The 26,971-nt window shown below is 37.5% G+C and overlaps 1 protein-coding gene across 7 annotated transcripts in view; it reads left to right on the top strand.

The window, feature by feature from the left end:
* CHM (CHM Rab escort protein) overlaps window positions 1-26,971 on the top strand; it is a 218,423-nt gene that overhangs the window by 127,930 nt on the left and 63,522 nt on the right. For all 7 annotated transcript variants that reach the window (XM_064574309.1, XM_064574310.1, XM_064574312.1 and 4 more), the window contains 3 exons: window positions 12,517-12,621; window positions 13,411-13,474; window positions 20,871-20,967. In XM_064574309.1, coding sequence (XP_064430379.1) covers window positions 12,517-12,621; window positions 13,411-13,474; window positions 20,871-20,967 — 266 coding nt within the window. The remainder of the gene's footprint in view (window positions 1-12,516; window positions 12,622-13,410; window positions 13,475-20,870; window positions 20,968-26,971) is intronic.

Genomic DNA, 26,971 nt, shown 5'->3' with positions numbered 1-26,971 from the left:
TTGTTCTTTATCTAGCTCTCTTAAGTGTAAGGTTAGGTTATTTGAGATTTTTCTTGCTTCTTGAGGTAGGTCTGTATTGCTGTATATTTCCCTCTTGTGACTGCTTTTGCTGCATCCCAAAGGTTTGGACCATTATGTTTTCATTTTCATTTGTTTCCATGTATTTTTTTAAACTTCTTCTTTAATTTCCTGTTTGACCGATTCATTCTTTAGTACCCTTTAGCCTCCATGAATATGTGGTCTTTCCAAATTTTTTCTTATGGTTGACTTCAAGTTTCATAGTGTTGTTATCATAATTATGCATGGTATGTTACCTGGTATGTGATCTGTTCTGGAGACTGTCCCGTGTGCACTCGAAAAGAATGTGTATTCCCCTGCTTTAGGATGAAATGTTCTGAATATATCTATTAAGTCCATCTGGTCCAGTGTGTCATTCAGAGCCACTGTTGCCTTCTTAATTTTCTGCTTAGATAATCTATCCATTGCTGTAAGTGGGGTGTTAAAGTCCCCTACTATTATTGTATTATTATCAGTGAGTTCCTTTATGTTTGTTATTAGTTGTTTTATATATTTGAGTGCTCCCAAGTTGGGGGTGTAAATATTTACAGTTGTTAGATCTTCTTGTTGGATATTGCCCTTTATTATGATATAGTGCCCTTTTTCATCTCTTATTAAAATCTTTGGATTAAAGTCTCATTTGTCTGATAGAAGTATTGCTACTCTGGCTTTCTTTTTCCATTTGCATGAGAAATGTTTCTCCATCCCCTCACTTTCAATCTGCAGGTGTCTTTAGGTATAAAATGAGTCTCTTATAGGTAGCATATAGATGCGTCTTAGGTAATCCATCCTGACACCCTTTGGATCATTTAGTGCATTTACATTCAGAGTAATTATTGGTAGATATGAATTTAGTGCCATTTTATTATTTGTTTTGTTATTGTTTCTGGGGATTTTCTCTGTTCCTGTATAGTCTTTTCATTTTTGGTCTTTCCTTCCCACTCAGAGAGTTCCCTTTACTATTTTTGCAGGGCTGGTTTAGTGGTCATGAACTCCTTTAGTTTTTGTTTGGGAAACTCTTTATCTCTCCTATTCTGAATGATAGCCTTGCCGGATAGAGTATTCTTGGCTGCAGATTTTTCCCATTCCGCAGTTTTAATTTATCATGTCCCTCTCTTCTAGCTTGTCACTTTTCTGTGGAGAGATCTACAGCTAGCCTTATGGGTCTTCCTTTGTTTGTTAGGGATTTCTTTTGTCTTACTGCTTTTAGGATTTTTTCTTTATCACCATATTTTGCAAATTTACCTATAATATATCTTGGTGTTGGCCTGCTTTTGTTGATTTTGATGGGAGTGCTCGCTGTCTCCTGGATCTGGATGTCTGTTTCCTTACCCAGATTGGGCAGGTTTTCAGCTATTATTTCCTCAAATAAACCTTCTGTCCCCTTTGCTCACTCTTCTCTTCTGGGACTCCTATGCTACAAATGCATTATGTTTAATGGAGCCACTGAGTTCCCTAAGTCTATTCCCATGATACATAATTCTTTTTTCTCTCTTTTGTTCAGTTTCATTATTTTCCATTATTCTGTCTTCCATTATCACTTTTTTGTTCCTGTGCTTCTTCCATGCTTGTGGTCATAATATCCTGTCTGTTTACAATCTCAGTTATTGCATTTTTCATTCTAAGTGATTGTCTTTTATCTCTGTCGTAAGGGCCTCCCTGAAGTCTCCATTCTTTTCTTGAGCCCAGTCAGTATCCTTATGATTATTCCTTTAAATTCTCCATGCAGGCATATTACTTTATGTGTTTCAAATAGATCTCTGGCTGTGACCTCTTCTTGTTTCGTTTGGGATGAATTCCTCCATCTTGGCCTTTTGTCTAAGTCTCTGTCTTCTTCTTTGTGTTAGAAAAGCCCATTATGTGTCCTGCTCCTGAGAGTAATGGCTTTATGAAGAAGAGGTCATATAGTGTCCAGGACCTGGTGCTTCAGGGAGTATCTCTGGTGTGTGCTGGGTTTCACTCTGCTGCTGTGTTTTGGCTTTTCTGCAGAGGATCTCCTTGCCTGCAGTGGGGATTGTTTGGTCCTTGGGCAGAGTGTGGCAAGTTTTAACTAGGGTAGTGCTCTGGTCTGCTTGTTAAATGAGACCTGATGCTACTTCCTCTAGAACTGAAGCCTTGCAGAACTCTGGGAAATGTGGTGTTTTCAAGGTTTTCTGTTGGTCTTCTGGGGAAGGGGCCTGCTGTGTTGGTACTTAGGGACACTTGCCTGAGAAAGTGGTACAGGCAGAGTTCAAGGGGGTGGGACTTGGTATAAACAGGTTAGTCTGACAGTGTTGGCACTGTGCTGTTGACTGAAGCTTGTTTATGGTGAGTGGCTGAGGAGGGAAATGGTGCCAGCTAGCTCCTTTATCCCCAGAGAGGGATCTCAGTGCTTATTGCTCTCAGAGAACCACTTTCAGAAGAGTATGTGTCCCAAGCATTTTTCAGATCACTGTTTTCATACTGTCTCTGGGTTGCTTGCTTGCCTGTAGCAGTGCACTGCACTTTGGGCTCTATCCCAGCCAAACATGCAGACTTTTATTTTTTTATTTTTTTAAGATTTTTATTTATTTATTTGACAGAGAGAGACACAGCGAGAGAGGGACACAAGCAGGGGGAGTGGGAGAGGGAGAAGCAGGCTTCCTGCTGAGCAGGGAGCCTGATGCAGGGCTCGATCCCAGGACCCTGGGACCATGACCTGAGCCAAAGGCAGCCGCTTAACGACTGAGCCACCCAGGTGCCCCCGCAGACTTTTATTTTATTATTTATAAAATCAATTAATTAACATATAGTATATTATTAATTTCGGAGGTAGAGTTTAGTGATTCATCAGTTGCATATAACACCCAGTTTTCATTACCTCACGTGCCCTCCTTAATGCTCATCACCCAGTTACCCCATCCCCCCAACCCACGTTCCCTTCAGCAACCCTCCGTTTGTTTCCTATAGTTAAGAGTCTCTTATGGTTTGTCTCCCTCTCTGATTTCATCTTATTTTATTCTTCCTTCCCTTCCTCTATGTTCATCTGTTTTGTTTCTTAAATTCCACATATGAGTGAAATCATATATTTGTCTTTCTCTGACTGATTTCACTTAGCGTAGTACCCTCTAGGTCCATCCACATCATTGCAAATGGCAAGATTTCATTCTTTTTGATGGCTGAGTAATATTCCACTGTATATTCCACCTGTTCTCTATCCATTCATCTGTCAGTGGACATCTGGGTTCTTTCCGTATTTTGGCTATTGTGGACATTAAGCATGTAGACACTTAAAAGTCCAAACTTTAGGGAAGTGCTGTGGTGGGAGCCTGTTCTGGTCTTTTGGAGGAGGGTCTCACAGTGTTGGGAGGCCTGCACGTTTGACTGAGAAGGGCAGTTGCACAGAGCACAGAGGAATGGGATTTGGAGCAAGTAGGCTAAACTAAGCCAGTTGGGGGCAAGAAGCCCTTAGGAGGTGTCTCTGCCTATGGTGGGGGGTGGTGGAGGGAAATGGTGACTACTGCTGGTTCACCCCCCCATCCTCCCCCCCCCCCCCCCCCCCCCCCCCGCCGGGAGAGGAGGAGAGGTGTCTCTGTGAATGCCGCCTCTCACATAGGTGCTCCAAGAAGAGAGAACAGTCTCCCCTGGGGCCTTAGGTGATCCTCAGATGAGCTGTCTGCCCTCAGGTTGTTTACCTGTCATCTCTCCAGGAGTAGGGCAGTGCCCTTAGGGCTCTATCACAGCCAATCCAGAAGTCCTCTAAAACTGCAGTCTTTGAGCCCAGTTGGTTGCAAAACCTCACAAAAATCAACCCCTCTCATTTTCCCAGCCAGTGGCTTTGGGGAAGTGTTCTCCTTGGGAGTTTCTCTCTGTGCTCCTTTCTTTCTCTTACCTTTCTGTGCAACCAGGGCTTCCTCCCTTCCACAGCACCTGTGATCCATTTCTCCCCCAAACCACGTCTCTGGAATTCCTACCTTCCTGGATGTGGCCTCTTCTCTCCCTGTAGTTGTGGAGTTTATTCTTTCAGTCCTCAGGTCAATTTCTTGCGCATTCAGAATGATTTGATAGTTATCTAGTTATGTTCGAGGGAAGAGAGAAGCCTAGGTTCCTTCTCCTAAGTCACAAACAAGCTCCTCTCCTGAATTTTAAATAGCAGACATACTGCTACTTACTTAACATTTTGTTTTATGTCTTCATGGAAAGACCTCAAACATAACAATTATTGCCCAATAACTCCTAAGGCAATCATGGTCAGGTAGCCCTTGAATGAGAGAAAACCTGGAACTCCATCACTGCTGTGAATGACAGTGAGCAAGTCACTTTTCTCTGGGCCAGTTCCTTTATCTGTAAGATGAGTTAGATGAACTCTCCAGTAATCATTGAGTTTACTCCCATATATAACGTGCTTTGACTGTGTTAATAAAAGTACTTAGAAAGTACTTAGTTTTTCCTTAACATTTATAAATAAATTATCCCAACATGATTTATAAGCTTAAAAATAGACCATTCTTACATACTAGGTAATCTTCAGTCCCAGTGAGAAATAAAAAAAAACTTCTGTGCGTATAAATGAAAGAGCAAAATGTCTACTTAGACCATCATATTATTTTATTAGACCTCCCATTTTCCAATGAATATTTTTTTTATTGTCCATCTTGGTTGTTTAAGATACAGCCATTTTGGATTCTGCTTGTGATTCTCTTACTTGAACATTTATTCCAAGCCACAATTATTTACTTCCTTAAGAATAGAACAGTTTTTAAATTTGACCTGCATTCATAGTATTCATGATATCTCCAGTAGTCTCACGATAGTGTGTTGCTTAAGTGATCTTTAAAAGTTTTAAGAGACCACCAGTACTTAAAAATTTTAAATTCATCCCTTCACTAATAATTACCAAATTTATAATAATTTTTTGCCTTTTTAATAAGAATCCCATTTTGTGAAGTCAAACAGTCTCTATAAATATCTAAAGCTAGCATTGATTAAAGTTGACTCGGGCTAATTTATCTTTCCCAAACACTGCTTTCATGTTCAAAATCAAATACTTAAGAGAGCTACCAGTAATAGTGTTGCAGGATTACAGGGTTCTTGTCTCATGGAGTTGAAGAATGAATCTCGTGGACGCAAACGGTTGAAGTGAAGTGAAAGTTTATTAAGTGAAGGTGAGAGCAGAAAGGAAAGAAAACTCTTCTAGAGTGTGAGGGGGCCTGCATGGATTGCCACTGAGGGCTTTTAGTGGCAGTCTTTTATTGAGAACTGACTGGGAAGCTTGTTTCCTTGAGATTCTTGTGCCATCTTGGTTTGTTCCCTTATCTCTTGTTCAGCTTCTTCTCAGCGTCTCCACCTGCCGGGAATAGAGCCTAGTCAGGGGAGTCAGGGGCCTCCTATCTCTCCTACCTATAATACCTTAACCCTTTCCCTATTTATGAGACAGGACCTGTGGGCAGAAAGAGCTATACTGGAATTGTGAGGAGTGACTGTATATTTTTTAATTAGTGGGGCTAGGGATAGCACAAGTCTCCAAGGAATCCGGAAGCAAGGCTATCAGGACCTTGAGGGGCCAGCTGCTGCCAAGATAAGGTTACTTTGAAACATGAAGACACTAAGGCAGCCATGAGTTCGTTGAGGAAGATCACGCTCTGAATGTTTCAGGTACCTATCAGTGGGCTGCAAGCTGTAAGGAGATTTTAATTTAAGTTACATTTCTTTTGCCTTTGTTTCCCACATCAATAGGAGTTAATTTGTCAGGACTTGACTATAAAGTGAGGGATAATTTTTTGAGGGAAAAAAATCTTGAACTTAATATTTAGACATATCCAACATACATTTCTTTTTAAGGAACCCAAGTTGACTTAAACTTTAAATTGTTTATTTTAAGTGTAATTAGAATATTAATAAATAAATCAGCAATGATTTGCATTTGTCTCCTTATGGTCTTAGATTGCTCTCTTTTCCTGTTTTTCTGTGTGGAACACTTGGCATTCCTTTTGGTGTAGCGAAGAACTATTCATGCTTGAGTTCTAAGGTCTAAGTTTATTTCCTGATTCCACAGGCTAGATCAGAACCCTCTGCTGGCCCCGTGAGCCAGGTCCCCTTGTATGATTGTAAATTCCATGTAAGAAAAGTCAGGATCTCATGACTATATGTCCAGAAGCAAAGCAGGTTCATATCACCCATTATACTCGGTAGCTGTGTGTTAAATGAATGAATGAATCTTAAAAATCTGATGATAATCTTCTGGTGATTTCTTTTCACTATCCATTGAGTAAAGCTGTAGAAGCATAAACGATCATAGCATTGAATTCAGTGTGGTGATTACACATTAATGTATTGTACAAACTTTGAAAGAAGAAATATAGAATATTAACCATACTTACTTTCAGATAGGTCTTATTTTTCATTTTTGTTTAGTTTGCTTTTCCTGAGAGCCACATTGACTGTGCTCTCTTTGCTATATTATCCATTGGCTCTGCTTTTCAATTTTCAGAGGACAGATATCAACAATTCTTTTCTATACCCTGTCACTAAATTCTAATACTGGACACCTCTGTTGACTGTTTCTAGAAACACTGAATGCTCTTGTTGAGCAGCTTTCTTTTTCTTTGCAGCTGTGTTGACTGTGTAAAACTCCTATAAAGCAGATCTGTCCATTTAGCAGTATAGTATTTGATACTGGGGTAGGGTATGGATGACCTTGGACTAGATATGTCTGTAACCAGTAGTCTGAATCTGATTACTTCAGCTGCTGTTCTTTTGTTCTTTTGTACTTCAGCTGTCTCACTTGCTAGAATTCCTGCTGTGAGTATTTCTTAGAGAGATCTTTTTTTCTGATGTCAGGAATAACTATACCTTTTCCAGATACTTGGAAGTTAGTAATGAATAGTATGTTAGAGCATGTGGGGTGACTGATCTTACTACCATTAGTCATTGTAGGAAAATTGCTGAATTTCTGATTTTAGCATGTCTCATTTGCAAAATGGTAGTGATAATATTCTATACATTTAACCTCCAGCAACCTCCAACCTCCATGCTAGTTGCTATGGGAATAACGGGATGAATAAAACATGTACCTTGCCTTCGTGTACAAAGAGAGCAATAAACAGAGCAGTCTGTAAAGTCAGATAGACCTGGATCTATATCCCGGCTTCCCCACTTACTAACTGAATGGACTTTAAAAGTTGTTTAACCTCCCTGTGCTCCAGTTTCTGTATAAAGTAACTACCTTATTTGGTTATTATGATTATTAAAAAATAAAGCAGGTAGAACCATTTGTTACACATAGTAAGAGCTCAGTACATGTTAGCTAGTTGCAATTGTTAATGTAATTGGATACTTTGGAATCCCATGGAGGAGATATATCCTGAAGATCCTTCTGTGGCGAAGCTAAGGACTTTGGACTGTTATCAGTGGTGGTTTTAAGTGGGTATATAACACGATTAGATTTGCTAGTTTATCAATTCTGGCAGTGATTTGGAAGAAACACTTTGATGATAAGAGATTCTTTTACCTCCTAAATCAGAGATTTTGAATCTTTGGTTTTGTCTCCACACTGTTCACATGCATGGAATATTTCCATTGCCTATCCATCGATTAGCCATCCATGCAACAAGTATTAGTTGTTTTCTGTGTCTCATGTGCTAGGAATATAGCCAAGAACAAGACAATCATGGTCTTTGTTTGCATGGAGCTTAGAGTCTCCTGGGGAACATTAAAGAAAAATAAATTAATGAGATAATTACACATTGAGATCTTTTCATTATGCAGATCTAGCTCTGTCCCTCCCTGTGTAAAAAGCTTCAGTGGCTTTATATCACTTCTGAATAAAGTGTAAGACCCTTTTACATGACATGTGAGGCTCTGGGATCTGGCCTCTGCCTGCCTTTCTAAGCTCATCTCTCTTCCCTCCCTGCTTCCATTTTATTGTCATTTAACACTAAACTGTCTATGGATCCCTGTACTTTTCTCATTTGCCTCTGTACCCCTGCAAATGCTGCCCTTCTACCTGAAATGTTCTTATTTGCTTGCCTAACTAGTTTTCATCCTTTAAAAGCAGCTAATGTTACCACTTTCTCTGAGGAGCATTCCCTGATACTCCACCTTTACCCCCTAAGTTTAGTTAGATATCTTCCCTTAGTACTCTCATGATGTCCTGTCCTCATTTCTTATCCCTGGACTTGGGTATTATCTTACAATTGCCTGTGTCTGCATCTTCATTATATTGGGAGCTCCTTACGGATAAGATATTTTTATTCTTATATCTTAGAACAGTGCTTGGCACATGATTGTTATGCCGTCATTTACATCAAACAAATGAGCTACTGACTTGCTAGCAGTCCATTATCTTATTAGACTAAACACAAGTCTAAGGCAGTATAGTAGAGATGAAGAAAAGAAGCTAGTTTCAAGAAATCTTTATAAGGTAGAATCAAAATTGAGTAGCAGATTAGATATGGGAAGAAAGTTTCTAAGCTAGGGAACCTGACTGCTGGTCATGTCATTACATGAGATAGGTATTCCAAGGGGGGAAACAGGTAAGGAATCATGATGAACTCAGTTTGGGGTATGCTAGGTTTATTTATTTTATAAAAAGATTTTATTTATTCATTTGAGACAGAGAGAGAGAGCATGAGCAGGCGGAGAGGCAGAGGGAGAGGGAGAAGCAGACTACCCGCTGAGCCAGAAGCCAGATGTGGGGCTTGATCCCAGGACCCGGAGATCATGACCTGAGCCAAAGGCAGACACTTAACCATCTGAGCCACCCAGGTGCCCCAGGGGTATGCTAGGTTTAAAAAGGGTTTGGAGTCTATCCAGAAACACATTGAGAAACACAAAAAGAAATAGATAAGACACAGTTAAAAATATGGATACAGAGCTTGGGATTGGTCAGAACACAGAATCATAGATTTGGAGTTATCTATCTGTTACTGTATTTGAAACTATTGGAGTGGATTTTTACCCAAGAAAAATGAATGATAAGCATTTGGAATCGTTTTATTGAAGAGGTGACATTTGAACTAATGTGTTTTAGAAAGCATGGAAGGGCATAGTGAATAGAGAGAATTATTTTGTTTCCTTTAATGATTGGGGATCTTCAACTTTTCTTAATTATGTATTATTATTTCATGTGATTGCTGCATTTCTTATCATACAGTTAGTTGGGATATTCTGAAAATCATAGACATTGGATACTTGTTATGTTATATTTCTCTTCTGGGCCAAATTCCAGATAAAGAGTTTTCATCTTGCTGAGCATTTTCTTCCTTATCATTTTGCTGTATATGTCCTCATATCATTGAACCAAGAATTGAATAACTGTTGTGATTTTTGATTTGGAAAACTCACCTCTAGAAATGTTCTGTCTGGACTCAGTGATTCTTACGATCAGCCTGGTCCTTGTGTCTCTGTAATTGAGAACTCCTATCATGTTCCTCCTCAGTTTACTATTTATGAAGCTCAGCAAGGCCCTCAACTAAATCCAGAATACTGTTAATCTTTAATGGCTTCCTCAGGTTTATGTGGAAGGGTGTTTTAATGTCTCTGGCAGTACTGTTTCATTGTGCTATTTTCCATTACTTAAGTGTCACCTAATTTTTTATATTAATCTTTATAATACAAAGTCTAAGTCTCGGTCCCAAATTAATATTCCTTTCTTCATTTTTCTCCTAATTAGGCCTAATATATGATAGTAAGTCAAGTATCTTGGGGGAAAACAAACCTTATTCCTTATTAAACATGCTTTGGTTTGAACAGCCTTGCTCAGGCCTAGAGCCTTAGTACTTCAGAGTAAGACTATCAGGTGAGTTGTTACCATCATCTACCAGATTGGGCATATGTGACCATCACATCAATTTCTGCAGAAATCACCTTTTTTTTTTTTTTTTTTTTTGTAGCAATAGCTCTTGACTTTTCTCTACCTAGCACAGCCTAAAACTACAACAGTAACAGTGGCATGCTCGACAGTGATTTTTCCCCGGGATTTGGGAGTTTATCAGAATCTCCAGGGGTACTTATAATTTGAAAAAGTCCCCCAGGTGTGATTCTGATTTGCTCCCTCTTCCTCCTCCTTCTCCTCCTCCTCCTCTTCTGAGAATCACTGTTTCATCTAGAAAGCTTCAGCATAAGTAGGCACATTTATTGGTATATTGACCTATATACTCCCTAATCCTCCTACACCCTTACCTCCCTTTTGAGTGGTACTAGTAGTTCTTTCTAATGCCATAACTTCTGAAACCAGTTTCTACCTGTCACCAAGGGTGTAGCTACCACCAAAGCAGCCCTGTTAGTGTTTGGAAGCCTACAAAACAAGATCTCCAGTAGCTTGAGGGCCAGATTTAATGGTGTGGTTTATTTAAATGGGAGTCCTTTGCGAAGACTTAGACTAAGAGTCCAGGATTTATACTAACACCCCCCCCACCACCAATTTTATTCCAACATTTTATGATGAAAATTTTCAAATCTACACCAATGTTGAAAGAATTCCAGGATGAATATTTGTATATCCACAACCCAGATTCTATAATTAACATCTTAATATATTACTTGCTTAATCATGTTTCTACCCAAATATTTATTCCTCTATCCATCTGTTCACCTTTCTTAAGAATTTCACTAAGTAAATTCCAGATATCAATACAATTTCCCCTAAATACCTTGGCATGCCTGTCATTAAGAGTTTAATATTTATTTATAGCCTTTCCTTTTGAAGTAAAATTTACATACAGTGAAGTGCCCAAATCTTAAGTGTTCAGTAGCTGAGTTTTGATAAATGACAAATCTGAATAACCCAAATCCCTATCAAGATATAGATTATAACACCCTCTTTTTTTCTGCCCAGATTATTCCCTCTTGACTTCTATAGTTTCTGACTTAAAGGTAAGAAAAAGGCTTGTCAGTGCTTCCAGGACAAATAGGGATCAGTGTTTAATGATGGATCAGCAGATTTCTCTTCTCCATTGCCTAAAGTACCTTGTGTTTTAAATTGTATGTGAATGTATTAAAACAGGATACTGAGTAAGTAACTTATCTTTTCAGTTTTTAAATAATTATTTTGGAAAATACTATATCTAGGTATAAATACCTTATATCTGTTCAGTTAAGTATTTTATAAGGCAAAAGCTCTAGTTTAATGAAATGTGAGGACATATGCATAGAAACAACTGGGGAAGAGAAAGGAATTGGAGGTGAGATGGGAAAAAAATCACATAAATAATAATGTAATATAGCATGTATTAATATGTGGCTAATTGGTTAAAATATGTATTATGTATATCTAACATTATGAAGTATCACAGTCTGTCCTGACAACAGTGGCATGTCATTTATTCAAGAATGAACATATCATAATCTGCCTTTAGGAAATACACATTAAATTTCTCTTACTGTCAGTCTTGGGTGTTCATCATTTTGTTTTATGCCTGGTAAATATCTCTTAATTGGCTTATTTTTAGAGTGATATAGCATATTTTAATTTATATCAGTATATTTAAAATATGGTATAAGTTTGAAATTATTTACTTGCATTTTATGAGGAGTAACATACAAATGTATTTCTAATAAAATAATTCTGATCCCAAAAGGAGTAGCTGTGACAAGTAAATTGTGATATTTTCATAATAAAAAGCCATGCAGCCATTTGCATATCATTCCTGAGATATTACATACTGGCTTTGTCAGTACTGTTAAGTCCATTTCAAGGATGTTGCCCTTAGTCCATTAGTTTGGATAATGAGCCCTATAAAGTACATTTATAACTTGTGGCACTGCAAGGAGATGGATTCTAATTTTCATCCTTTTATCTAGACACATTGAAAGAAGGTCAGTGGAGGGTTCTATATGATTCATTGTCCCAACACATATCACGTGACAGAGACCTGATAATGTCCATGCATAAGTGTTTTCCTTATTTAGAAATAGCACTTGAAAGAAATCTTTTTTGATCATCCTTTGAAGTAAAGTAGAAACATACTAAAAGAAGCTTTATACCTCTTTTTTTGTTTGTTTAAAGCGTTATCACGTGTGACCAGATAGCTATTCTTGAACAAAAGAGAAAGCAACACTTAACAAAAATAAAAAGGCTTTAGTGACTTTTAGACTGTGAATGATATAACAAGATATTTAATCAACTTTTCTCTCCTTTTCTTAGATCTATTAAGGGGAAAAAAGCCTTTTCTAAACAAAAGAAAAGCTTCTATATTCCTAAACATTAGAAAGCTTATGCTTATACTATAATACTTACACTAACATTATTCTTATTAATGGTATTCAAAATAAATACTTAAATTCTATTCTATGTTTATAGTTTAAAGATTTCAAAGAAGCAACAAGAATATATATTCTGTAATTTAGTGTCAGTTTTATGTCAAAATGTGAAATTGTATACTGTTTTAAATTGTCTTCTAAGAAATTGGTTTCAGATTCAAAATTGTAGCTGATGAAGTTTATTTTTCAATTATGTAATCATTAATGAGAGCTTTTTTGCTATGTTTATCTTCTTTGTAGATGTAAAGCAATCATAGATCAGTTTGGTCAGAGAATAATCTCTAAGCATTTCCTTGTGGAGGACAGTTACTTTTCTGAGAACACATGCTCACATGTACAATACCGGTAAGGCACCCCTCCACCCACTGTCTAAGGGAAGGTGAAACATTGGAAAATTTATCTGTGTGATTATATTGACACTTCTGTATGACTGTGTTCTTCAAGTTAGATACAAATGTGTACCAAACCAAAGATATATCCAGCATATCCACTGAGTCTGGTTGTAGGGGAGTCCAGTCTAATTTTGACTCCTTTGTATCAGCTGGGGGTTGGTCTGCAGGTCACATGTCCTCCTTTCCCTTTTTTTTTTATTAAGATTTTATTTATTTGAGAGAGAGAGAGAGCACGAGTGGGGTGGGGGCAGAGGGGGAGGGAGAAACAGACTCCCCCGCTGAGTAGGGAGCCCCATGCAAGATCATGACCTGAGCTGAAGGCAGACTCTTTTTTTTTTTTTTTTTAAAGATTTTATTTATTTATTTGAGAGAGAGGATGAGAGGAGAGAGAGAGCACATGAGAGGGGGGAGGGTCAGAGGGAGAAGCAGACTCCCTGCCGAGCAGGGAGCTCGATGCGGGACTCGATCCCGGCACTCCAGGATCATGACCTGAGCCGAAGGCAGCCGCCCAACCAACTGAGCCACCCAGGCGCCCTGAAGGCAGACTCTTAACCAACTGAGCCACCCAGATGCCCCCACAATATTCTCCCTTCGATGAGCCAAGAAAAGATTAGTTTGACTTGGCTTGAGGAAGCAACACTTTTATCATGACTTAAATCTTTGAAATATGGTAGTTATATAACTATAAATGAAACTTATTTGTGGAATCTGAATCACTGATTAACTGTTTTGTGCGTTACAGGCAGATTTCCAGGTCAGTCCTGATTACAGACAGATCTGTACTAAAAATGGATTCAGATCAACAGGTAATTTTAGTCCTGTACTTTTTAATAAATGTTGCTAACCTAATCTACATGGTATTATGTATAAATTAATATTGGTGAAATAAAATGTATTAAGCCATATGTGCTAATGTATTTAGTGCATTTTTAAAAAAATACATAATGTCAATTCTGTAATAATATTGGTTTCTTAAAGATTTCCTTCCAGCAGGATAAATAATTACATCTTATATAATATTTTTATTCTGTGGAAATTGGACTAAATCCTAGTTTTTGACAGTTATTCTATGAAATTGAAAATATATTGTTATGGGGAGAAAAAGAGAATCCCCAGAGAATACATTTAAAACTCTTGGAGGAAAAGGCTTTATGGTAACCAACCCTAGAACAGTGGTGGTAAGCTTACCATTAGGCCTGGTGTGAATGAGTACCGCACACACTTCTGGTTCTAATGTTTCCTCATCACCATTGTTCCTTTCAGTACCCTCTTCCTTCTCCTCACTGCCAATTCTTTAGGAATGTCTTTATGCCTATGGTTTTTCCTCAGTCTGAACTCTTAAATTCCAAGAAGTATGCCCCTTCTTCTGATTACACAGTGACTGATAAAATCAGCTTACTTAGTATGACTCTCAGACCTTTTCTATATGCTACTGCTAAAAATAGGTTCCAAACATTCCTTAAGTTAGAAGCTTCTGATATATAAAACAAATGTTTGCTATGCATATGAGCATAAATACTTTAATTAATAAATACTGAATGATTATTCAGTAAACAATGAGTGTCTTTTACATGCCATCCAGTGTGCTGAGATCTGAAGACAGTGCTAACCATGATAGCATCTCTGCCCTTATAGTTTGCAGTCTGGAAGATATAGATATAGACAGATAAATAGTAGCTATTTAAGTTAAGCATGACAAGCGTGAGCAAGGACTGGTACAGCAGCTATTGTAGTGCTCATCACACTGTCCTATAATTACCAGTTAACTTGTCTGTATCTTCCAGTAAACTATAAGCTTTGTGAGTGTGTTGAAGAATGACAGGGAGGCATTAAATGAAGAGAGAAAATAGACAATTCTGTAGAAGCTGAGCTGTGAAGAGTAGGAAAGAGGAAGAGAGATGTGGAAGTGAAGAAGGCTTTTCTTTTCTTTAAAAGATTTGTGTATATTTCAGCTGATGCTGGAGCTAGTAGAGAGGGAAGGAAAGGTTGAAGATACCCAGGAGAAAAGGAAGACAATGCAGCAAGGTCCAGGTAAAGGCTGGGGAGGATGGGATTCAGAGAACAGGTAAAAAGCATTGCCCTTAGATGGGATGTGAGGCATCTTGAAATAAGAGGGTGAATGCAGGACTGTTGTAGGTCTGGGAGTTCCCATCTGATAGGATCCATTTACTTTTTCTTTTTTTTTTAAGATTTTATTTATTTATTTGAGAGTGAGCAAGAGAGAGAGCACGAGCAGGGGAGGGGCAGAGGGAGAGGGAGAAGCAGACTACCTGCTGAGCAGGAAGCCCGACTCAGGGCTCCGTCCCAAGACCCTGGGATCAGGACCCGAGCCAAAGGCAGGCACTTAACTGACTGAGCCACCCTGGAGCCCCTCCATTTACTCTTTAAATTACAAAGTGAGGTCATCTCCTGAGAATGAGGGTATAAGAGTGCTTAATAGGTCAAAGCTCAAAGAAGGATATACAGTAATAACTGTGAGGAGTTGGAGAGTGACCTATCTCACGGTCAGATGGCTGCACAGCATCGATGGCCCAGTTGAGTCTGGAGGTTATGGGTATACAGTGGCATTAATCTGCCCCTATCCTTTCAGCTCTTCCATTCTCTTACCCTCACCCAGTCTGCTCGTTGACCTGTTAGGAGACCTACAATTCCTTGTCCCCTCTTTTTTCCCCCAGTTTACCAGCTTCCTTCTGCCCTCTTCCTTTTCCATGTCCTAGACCCCATGGTTAATCTTCTGAACTGCCCTTCCCCCAATACCTTCAATTCCCATGTAGCCATGTTCTACTGCACCCACAGAGGAAAATCCTGTCCCTGGATGAGGCTATAATCTACATCTGGATTACAGAGGGATACTTGAGAAAACCACACAACCAGACAGACTGGCACAGCCACAGAGTTGGGGTTGCCAACCTCATTCATCTGGACCCTCTGCCTACTACCAGTTAGTTTTTCCACTGGCCTCAGATAGCTCCCTCTCCCTTTCCCCTCATTGCCTCATCCAAATCTTTACTATTTTACCCACCCTTCTCTCTTTTAGCTCTTTCACCTCACCCCCTGCTTCACTAAGAAAAGCAAGGCCACCTACTAAGCACAGTGACCCTGGAGCCCCTACCCCAGCACCCACAACTAATGCACAAGTACAGAGACTAATGAGGGGGCTCCCCTCCTTGTCCAAGGCCAGCAGCCCCTTTCACAAATGCTGTTGGCTCTCACGCGTGTACGTACGTACGTACACACACACACACACACACACACACGCACACCACCCTGTATGCTCTCTCTCCTGTGTCTTCAGGCTTTCCCTGCTATTGGCACCTTCCCCTCAAACCTATACACATGTACTAGCATTTTCTGTTCCAAAACTAAAAATTAAAAAGACAAAAACAAGAAACAAAAAAAATTCTCCTTTGACTTTGCCCCTATCTCTAATTGTATCCAATCTCTCACCTGTTCTTGTCAGCATTTTTAAGACAGTATCTATACTTGCTGGGGCACCTGGGTGGCTCATTCGGTTAAACGGCTGCCTTCAGCTCAGGTCACAATCCCAGGGTCCTGGGATCGAGCCCCGCATCGGGCTCCTTGCTCAGTGGGGAGCTTGCTTCTCCCTCTCCCTCTGCCTGCCTCTCTGCCTGCTTGTGCTCTCTATCTCTGTCAAATAAATAAATAAAATCTTTAAAAAAAAAAGACAGTATCTATACTTGCTGCCTCCAGCTCCTTACCTCTCATTCATTTCTAGACCCAGCTTCTATCTCCACATTTCTACCACAATTTTTCTTGCTAAGTTTATTAATAACTTTATAATGGTCAGGACCACAGGACATTTTTTTGGTTTTTGTCTTTTTTGGTACATTTAGCAATGTTGATTATTCCCTTTTTTGACTTCCATGACACTGCTTTCCTGGTTCTCCTCATAACTCTCTGAATATTCCCTCTCTGCTGCTTTTGTGGGCTTTGTCCTCCTCTTAAATGTTGGGGCTCCTCCCGTTCTTGTTTCAGCCCACATTATCTCTTGCTCTGTGCACACTTGCTGCTTGACTCCATATACTCTCATGGTTCTAACTCTGCGTAAATGTTGGTGACAGCCATTTCTGTATCTCCCAGGAATGTTGGCCAAACTTCCTGCTGGACATCTATCTCAAAGTCCCCTCAAACTGAACATACTCCAAGCTGAACTCACCATCTTCCCTCTCAAAACTACTCATCCAGTGCTCCCTACCTTAATGAAAAGCATTGACATCCTTCCAACTAACAACTTCCTCCCATCTCTGGTATCTCCTGAGCCTCCAGGTCCTCTCATTGTACTTTCTAGAAGTTGCTACAATCTGCTTTTCCTCTCAGTCCTTATTTTCACTGCTCTGGTTTTGGACCTCATTATTTCTGCCTTCTAACTTTTTGTTCTGCCTTTCATCTTGTCTCCTTCAGATCCATCCTCCACAGAGCTATCAGAGCGATCAGTCTAAAATATACATTTGGTATGCTTTTCTTTGTTTACTACATGGGTCTTTTCCTCTTTCAATTTTTGAAGCATATATAATGAGACTTAAAGAGAGGAAAGAATAGGTGTAAGTTTAGATAAATTTTATGAAAGTGGTATTAGAGGATTGAGGGAATTCCCTTTTGATGGCTTTTATTAATCTCTATGAGATTTAAGACAGTACCTTCTCAGTTCAGGACACAGAAGGTACTGGGGTAGGGGATTACTGACTGTATTTAAATTTTTTAAAATTAGACATGATGGTTGTAGGAAACAGAAGAAATACAGGCATACCTCAGAGATATTGTGAGTAGTTCCAGACCACCGCAGTAAAACAAATGTCACAATAAAGCAAGTCAAATGATTTTTTTGGTTTCCCAGTGCATATAAAAGTTATGTTTACTAAAACTACACTGTAGTTTATTAAGTGTGTAATATAGCATTATGTCTAAAAAATGTACTTACCTTAATTAAATGCTTTATTTCTAAACACTGCATCCATCTTCTGAGCTTTCAGTAAATTCTAATCTTTTTTGCTGGTGGAGGGTCTTGCCTTGATGTTGATGGCTGCTGACTGATCAGGGTGGTGGTTATTAAAGGTTTGGGTGACTATGACAATTTCTTAAAATAAGACAATAATCTTTTCTGCATCATTTAACTCTCCTTTCATGAATGGTTTCTCTGGCATACAATGCTTTTTGATGGCATTTTACCCACAGGAGAAATTCTTTGAAAATTGGGAGTCAGTCCCAGCAAAATCTGTTTTGTTTTATCAACTAAGTTTATGTCATATCTAAATCCTTTGTTGTCATTTCAACAATCTTCACAACATCATTGTCAGAAGTAGATTCCATCTCAAGAAACACTTCTTTGCTCATCCATGAGAAGCAACTCCTCATTTATTAAAGTTTTATCATGAGATTGCAGCCATATAGTCCTTTCTTCAAGCTTCACTTCTAATTCTAGTTGTCTTGCTGTTTCCACCACATCTGCGGTTACTTCCTCCACTGAAGTCTTGAACCCCTCAAAGTCATTCCTGAGGGTTGGAACCAACTTCCTCCAAACCCCTATTAATTTTGATATTTTGACCTCTTCCCATTAATCATGAGTGTTCTCAATGGCATCTAGAATGGTGCATTCTTTGCAGAAGGTTTTCAAATTATTTTGCTCAGATCCATCAGAGGAATCACAATCTATGGCAAAGTCAAAATTACTCCTAGATCCATAAACTGCAGAAAATATGTTGTGTTATCAGGCATGAGAACAACATTAATCTTGTACATCTTCATCAGAACTCTCGGGTGACCAGGTTCACTGTCAATGAGCATTCATATTTTAAAAGCAATCTTTTCTGAGCAGTAGGTCTCAGCAGTGGGCTTAAAATACTCAGTAAACCATGTTGTGTCATCCAGGCTTTGTTGTTCCATTTACAGAGCACAGGGAGAGTAGATTTAGCATAATTCTTAAAGGCCCTAGAATTATTGTAATGGTAAATGAGCATTGGCTTCAACTTAAAGTCACCAGCTACAGTAGCCTTTAAAGTCAGCCTGTCCTTTGAAACTTTGAAGCCAGGTCTTGACTTCTCTCTTGCTATGAAAGCCCTAGATGACATCTTCTTCCAATAGAAGACTGATCTACCTGGAAAATTTGTACTTTCATGCAGCCACCTTCATGAATTATCTTAGCTACATTTTCTGGATATCTTGTTGCAGCTTCTATATCAGTATTTGCTATTTCACCTTGCACTTCTTTATGGAGATGGCTTCTTTCCTTAAAGCTCGTGAACCAACTTGGCTAAGCTTCAAACTTTTCTGTAACTTTCTCACCTCTCTCAGCCTTCATAGAATTAAAAAGAGTTAGGGCCTTGCTCTATATTTGGTTTTGGCTTAGGGAATGTTTTAGCTGGTTTGATCCAGACCACTGAAACTCTCCGTATCAGCAATATGGCTGTTTCCCTTTCTTATCATTCTCATGTTCACTGGAGTAGCACTTTTAATTTCCTTCAAGAAGTTTTCCTCTGCATTTACAACTTGGCTAGCTGTTTGGCACAAAATGCCTGGCTTTTGGCCTATCTCGGCTTTCAATGCGCCTTTCTCACTAAGCTTAATTATTTCTAGCTTTTGACTTAGAATGAGAGATGTGTGACTCTTCCTTTCATTTGAACACTTAGAGGCCATTATAGGGTTATTAATTTGCCTAATTTCAATATCATTGTGTCTCAGGGAATAGGGAGGCCCAAGGAGAGGGTAGAGACTGGGGAATGGTTGGTTGGTGGAACAGTCAGAGCACACAAAACATTTATCAGTTAAATTTGCTATTCTATATGGGCACAGTTCATGGAGCCCCTAAACAATTACAATAGTAACATCAAAGATCACTGATCCCAGATCACCATAACAAATATATTAATGAAAAAGTTTGAAATATTTTGAGAATTACCGAAATGTGACAGAGACATGAAGTAAGCAAAATGCTGTTGGAAAAAACCAATAGACTTGCTCAATGCAAGGTTGCCACAAACCTTCAATGGAAAAAAAAAAAAAAAATGTAGTATTTGCAAAGTGCAGTAGAGAGAAGTGCAATAAAATGTGGTATGCCTGAACTTCCATGTTGGTGCAGTCCCTAAGATACCTTTCTGGTTATGCACATGTTTTTAGTCATAATCATTTGATAATTATTGTACAACATTAGATTCATGTTTTAGTGGTTCCTCTCTCTTTAAGGTACAACATTTTGTATCATGGACAGCCAGTAGCAAAAGGGAGTTAAGAGGAATATGGAGAACACAGTTTTTGAGACATATTAAACCCCAAAATGGACTTACGAGGAATATGATAGTAGAATAGTCAGGGTTATTAAAAGAATTTCTGTTCTGAAAACTTGTAGGCATTTCCTGTGTGGGCTATCAATGTGACATCACCAGTCAAAATCTAGGCATTTAGTGCTCACAGATAAAAGTATAAATAGGGCTTTACCTTTTGGCAAGTATTTTATATATGAGAGGATATAGTTTCTTCAGAATGAAGATTATTGAGAATTCATATTGAAACTATTGGTTTTATAGAGAAACATTGACCGGATGGTCATTTAAAGTTGTAAGTATAAAGCCATGTAATATATTAGTAGTGCCTATAGCATATCAGCATACTGCATATCAATAAACGTTACTTAAAAATAATTTTCCACTTTACTCTAAATTCTGGGTTTCTAATTTTATTAATGGAGTCCTTAAATTAATTTGAAGACCTTCATTTTGAAACATTTTGGTATCTTTGCTTATTTCAATATCTTTGGGATTTATAACATTTTTAAATTTTAATACTCTATATCTGCTTCTAGCCATTATGAATAATCAAAATTGATTTAATATGATCTGTTTTCAAATACTGAAGTGTATACAATTCAGAAATAAGTCATAATTGAATCCTTTGAAAATAAGTGAAGAATTAAATATTAAAGATATTTGAAATATTCATTGTCTATGAATTATATGAATGCAATGTGTATGATATATAAGTATATAAATAATGCAGAAATTTGATGTTCAGACACATGTTCATGTTACATGTTTCAAATTCTGTTCTAAATTAAACCCTTACAAGTTAAATTTTTTCAAACATCAATGGAGTTTGAGAAAAGACACTCAGTTTGAAAGTAAACTGCACTTTAATGATAGAATAATGAAAATGAGATCTACCAGCTATGTCTATTTTGTTTCCACTTTTTAGATTTCGATTTTGACAGTGCCAGGAGAGGAACCAGGAACTTTTGCTGTTCGAGTCATTGAGTTGTGTCCTTCAACAATGACATGCATGAAAGGCACATGTAAGCACAGTAGAATTTAGTCGTCTTGTGTGCCTGTTGAGGAAGTAAAGGGGGGCAGCCATTGATAAAGTTGTCTGGGTTCTGTTTATAGTTTTGCCATATATTTTTTTATTCACACTATTTGTTCACACGCTTTATGTTCATACAGTAAGTCATTTTATACCTTCCCCTTGCCTCTAATCATGTTTGTGGCTTCATCTTCATAGGCACAATTTATAAACCCTCCAGGGAAAGAATTGCTGTGACTTTCCAGTTCTTTCTGTAATTTTACTTAAGCTTATTAGGAATATACTTTCACAAAATTTATTTTCTCTACTGTTAGTTTTCTTCTTTGCTTTTCCTTAGAATTCTTAATCCAGTTTATGAACTTCTACCATATGTAAATCCTCTATTTTTTATGAGTCTAAAGTTAGGTACTACTTCATGTTCTTTTACCAATATGTATCAAAATTTCTGTCTCTAACACTGTCAGATACCATGCTTGTAGAATGTATTTCTTAAAGGTGTTTCACTAAGTAGAAATCAGCAAGGATACATTGGATATCATTATGCCTAGACCTAAACTATGTACTATAGGGATTACAAAAAGCAGAGGGTGGCATGCCTGATTTGAAATGTTCATAATCTTATTGCACACCTAATAGAACAAGACAGTATTAACTGTGTGCAGTGTATTCTGCTAGACATTTCAGGATAGGTAAAGATCAGTATGACATAGGCCTGACCTTAGGGGACTCAATCTACTGGGACAGATAAGACAAACACAAAAGTAGCTGTAAGAGGCAGAATATGAAAGTACCACCAGATCAGTACCAAAAAACAGTGGACTGTAGAGATTCATAGGAGGGAAGCAACAATGTCATTAGCTAGATTTTTTAAAATTCTGTAAATTTATATTGTTTTATTCAAACTGTTACATGAATTATGAGAAACAGAAGACTAATCTGGTTTGGCATAGTCAATGAAAACATGACTATGTCTTCAAATGTAGAACTACTACTTACTAAAAGATGTCAGAAATGTAGTTAAACAGAGAATTGGGAGCTTGTTGCCAGCAGGAAGAGTGAAGAAAACTTGTCCCTTATTGCTGTAATCCTAAATTTCAGTTTGAAAAGTAGCTCACTGATGGTTTTCTACCTTATATAGTGATTTGTGAATTAAGTAAATTTTTACCATGACAGTTACCATTATTTTTCCCTATTACCTTAACCGTTTTTTTTCATGTCTTTTTATCTGTGTTAGTATCTTAGATATAAAGTAAAACTACACTCATCTTTGGTTTTCTAAATTACATTTATTTTATGTTAGTGAATATTTTTGTAAACTTTTTTATAAATTTATTTTATTTTATTTTTCTGTTTGAAATATTTTTGTATGCCCAGTCTAATGATACATACTCACTATTGATGGTTTGAAAGATATAAAAAAAGTAAAATTACTATAATCCTTCTACCCATAGATGATAAACACTTGGTGTGTATTTCTTTATCTTGCTTTTTATATGTGTATACATATATATTTCCATAAATATGCAATACTATTTTATATATTGTTTTATAATCTGCTTTTTAAAAAGACTTAATACAACAAAAATCTTTTTGCATGTCGATAATATTTTCAGTGATTGTGGGTATACCATTTTTATCTAATCCCATGCTGTTGAGATAAAGAGTTTTGAAAATTTTTACTTCATAGTCCTATAAAAAACAGCCTAATAAACAAATATTTGTGAAATTCCATTGTTTTTTAAAAACTGAGTGGAATTAGGGTGCCTGGGTGGCTCAGTTGGTTGGGCGACTACCTTCGGCTCAGGTCATGATCCTGGAGTCCCGGGATTGAGTCCTGCATTGGGCTCCTTGCTCGGCGAGGAGTCTGCTTCTCCCTCTGACCCTCCCCACCTCATGCTTTCTCTCTCTCTCAAATGAATAAATAAGGTCTTTAAAAAAAAAAAAAAAAAACGGAATGGGATTATTGGGTCAAAGTGTATAGTTTTTTTTTTTATTTTGCAGTTATAGATTCATAGATATTTGCAGAGATAGTACAGAGAAGTCCCATGTACCCTTCACCCAGTTTCTTCCAATAGTTATATTTTACCAAATTATAGTACAATGTCAAAACCAGGAGTTTGACATTGTTCTAATGTGCATATGTGATTTTATCACATATGTAGATTCTTAAGCAACCATCACCACAAGGATCCCTTGTATTGCCCATTTATAGCCATAGCTATATCCTTCCCTCCCCACACTAGTTATGTAATCCCTGGCAGCCACTAATCTGTTTTCTATCTCAGTAATTTTGTCATTTTGACAATGTCATATAGAATGAGTCATATAATAGGTAATCTTTTTTTTCTTTTTTAATTTTTTTCTTTTTTTATTTAAAACAATAGGTAATCTTTTGACTTTTTGTTGTTTTTTTTCTCAGTATAATTAAGGTTCACCCAACTTGTTGCATGTATCAATAGTACATTCCTGTTTATTGCTGAGTAGTAGTCCATGATAAGCTGTACTTCCTTCTGGCCTCCATGGTTTCTAATGAGAAATCTTCTGTTATTTGAGTTGTTTTTCCCCTGTAGGTACTGTGCTCCCCCCCACCCCAGGCTGCTTTCAAGATTTTTCTTAGTCTTTAATTTTGAAGTTTTAATATGATGTGTCTTGACATAGATTTCTTTGGAATTATTCTATTTGACATTTATGTAGCCTCTTGAATTTGCAGGTTTATATCTTTTGCCAAATTCAGAAAATGTTCATCCTTTTTTTCTTTGAATATTTTTCAGCCTTACCCTCTTTCTCTTCTTCTTCTGGGATTCATGTGACATGTATATTAGAACTTTCGTTATAGTTCCACATGTCTCTGAAGCTCTGTTCCTTTTTTTAATTCAAAAGTATTATTTGTATGCAAACAATGAATCATGGCACCTGGAGGTTGGAGAACTTCCTCATTACTGCAGAGTGATTATAGTGTAGGCTGTCTAGTAGGCCTCCACTGATTTCCACCCTGGCTAGGAAGAGCACAGGAGTGCCTTGTTACTGCTCCTCACATGGTCTTCATTGACAGGATGGAAGAGGAGAATGGTTTCATTACTCAGGCAGTGGTGGGAGTCCTGAACCTCCATTAGGCCTCCACTGACACCACCCCAGTGTCTCATTACTGCTGGGGAGGGGTCAAAATCCAGGATGTTGTCATGGTCTTTACTGAAACTGCAGTTAAAAGTGAGGGGATAGAGAAACATTTATCCAGCAAAGGGATGTCAAAAGAAAGCCAGACTAGCAGTACTTAGACAAACTAGACTGTAACAAGAGACAAGGACATTATATAATAATAAAGGGGACAATCCAACAAGAAGATATAACAGTTGTAAGTATTTATGCACCCAACATGGGAGCACCCAAATACATTAAACAGTAACAAACATAAAGGAATTAATTGGTAGTAATATGATAATAGTAGAGAACTTAAACACCCTACTTACATCAATGGACAGATCATCCAAACAGAAAATCAGCATGGAAACAATGACACACTGGACCAGGTGAATTTAACAGGTATATTCAGAACATTCCATCCTAAAACAGCAGAATATATATTCTTTTCAAGTGTACATGGAATACTCTCCACTACAGATCAAATATCAGGTCACAAAAGAAGTCTCAACAAATTAAACAAGATCTAAGTCACACCATTCATCTTTTCTTCTTATTTTTTATTTTAATTCCTGATAGTTAACATACAGTGTTCTATTTGTTTCAGGTGTACAGTATTATGATTTGTCAATTCCATACATCATCTAGTGCTCATCACAACAATTGCACTCCTTAATCCCCATCACATATTTTACCCATCCCCCCCACCTCCCTTCTGGTAACCATCAGTTTGTTCTCTTTAGTTAACAGTCTGTTTCTTACCTTGTCTCTCTTTCTTTCCCTTTGTTTGTCTCTTCTGTTTCATAAATTCCATATATGCATAAAATCATATGGTATTTGTCTTTCTCTGACTTATTTCACTTAGCATTATAGTCTCTAATTCCATCCATGTCATTGCAGTTGTCATGCAATTGTCATTATTTCATTTCTTTTACTGGCTGAATAATATTCCATTGTGTGTATACATACATACCACATCTTCTTTATCTATTTACAATTGATGTACACTTGTGCTGCTTCCATATCTTAGCTATTGAAAATAATGGTGCTATAAACATTGTGGTGCATGTATTCCTTTGAATTAGTGTTTTTGTATTCTTTGGGTAAATACCCAGTAGTGCAATTGCTGGGTCCTATGGAAGTTCTAATTTTAACTTTTTGAGGAACCTACCATACTGTTTTCTACAGTGGCTGCACCAATAGTCATTACCACCAACAGTTCAAGAGGGTTCCTTTTTCTCCACATTCTTGCCAATACTTTTTGTTTCTGGTGTTGTTGATTTTAGCCATTCTGACAGGCATGAGGTGGTATCTCATTGTGGTTTTGATTTGCATTTCCCTGATGGTGAGTGATGTTGAGCATCTTTTCATGTGCCTATTGGCCATCTCTGTCTTCTTTGGAAAAGTATATTCATGGCTTCTGCCTGTTTCTTAACTGGATTATTTGTTTTTAGGGTCTTGAGTTTAGTAAGTTTTTTACATATTTTGGATACTAACCCTATATCAGATATGTCATTTGCAAATATCTTCTCCCAATCCATAGGCTGCCTTTTAGTTTTGTTGATTGTTCCGTTCACTGTGCAGTAGCTTTTTATTTTGATAGTTCACTTTTGTTTTTGTTTCCTTTGCCTCAGGAGACGTATCTAGAAAAATGTTACCACAAATGTCAGAGAAGTTACTGCCTGTGTTCTCGTCTAGAAGGTTTATGGTTTCAGGACTCACATTTAGGTCTTTAATCCATTTTGCATTTATTTTGTGTATGGTATAAGAAAGTGGTCCAATTTCATTATTTTGCATGTTACCATGCACTACTCCCAACCCCATTTATTGAAAAGACTCTTTTTCCCATTGGATATTCCTCTGCTTTGTTGAAGATTAATTCACCATATAATTGTAGGTTTATTTCTGGGTTTGCTATTCTGTTCCATTGATCTGTGCGTCTATTTTTGTGCCAGTACCATACTGTTTTGATTACTACAGCGTTGTAGTATAACTTAAAAACTGGAATTGTGATACCTCCAGTTTTATTTCTCTTTTTCAGGATTGCTTTGGCTATTTGGGATCTTTTGTGGTTCTGTGCAAATTTTAGGATTATTCTTATTTCTGTGAAAAATATTGTTGGCATTTTGATTGGGATTACATTGAAACTGTAGAATGCTTTGGATAGTATAGACATTTTAGCAATATTTGTTTTTCCAACCCATGAACATGGAATGTCTTTCCATTTGTTTGTGTTGTCTTCATTTTCTTTCATCAGTGTTTTATAGTTTTCAGAGTATAAATCTTTCACACCTTTGGTTAAGTTTATTCCTAGATATTTTATTGTTTTTGGTGCAATTGTAAATGGGACTATTTTCTTATTTCTCTTTTGGCTGCTTCATTATTGGTGTATAGAAATGCAGCAGATTTCTGTACATTGATTTTGTATCCTGCAATTTTCTTGAATTCATTTATCAGTTCTAGTAGTTTTGGGTACAGTCTTTCGGGTTTTCCATGTATAGTATCATGTTATCTGCAAATAGTGAAAGTTTTACTTCTTCCTTACTGATTTGGATGCCCTTTATTTCTTTTTGTTGTCTGATTTCTGTGGCTAGGACTTCTAGTACTATGTTGAATGTAAGTGGTGAGAGTGGACATCCTTGTGTTATTCCTGATCTTTGGGGAAAAACTCTCAGTTTTTCACCATTGAGTATGATGTTCGCTGTGGGTTTTTCATATAAGGACTTTATTAAGTTGAGGTATGTCTCCTTTAGACCTATTTTGTTGAGGTTTTTTATCATGAATGGATGTTGTACTTCATCAAATGCTTTTTCTGTGTATATTGAAATGATTATATGGTTTATATTCTTTCTCTTATT

The sequence above is a fragment of the Mirounga angustirostris genome, unplaced genomic scaffold (genome assembly GCF_029215605.1).
Source record: "Mirounga angustirostris isolate CCGP_5_RB_7025 unplaced genomic scaffold, mMirAng1.0.hap1 SCAF_11, whole genome shotgun sequence".
NCBI lineage: Eukaryota > Metazoa > Chordata > Mammalia > Carnivora > Phocidae > Mirounga > Mirounga angustirostris.
The sequence above is the reverse complement of the archived record's forward strand: the minus strand, read 5'-3'. Positions and strand labels throughout refer to the sequence as shown.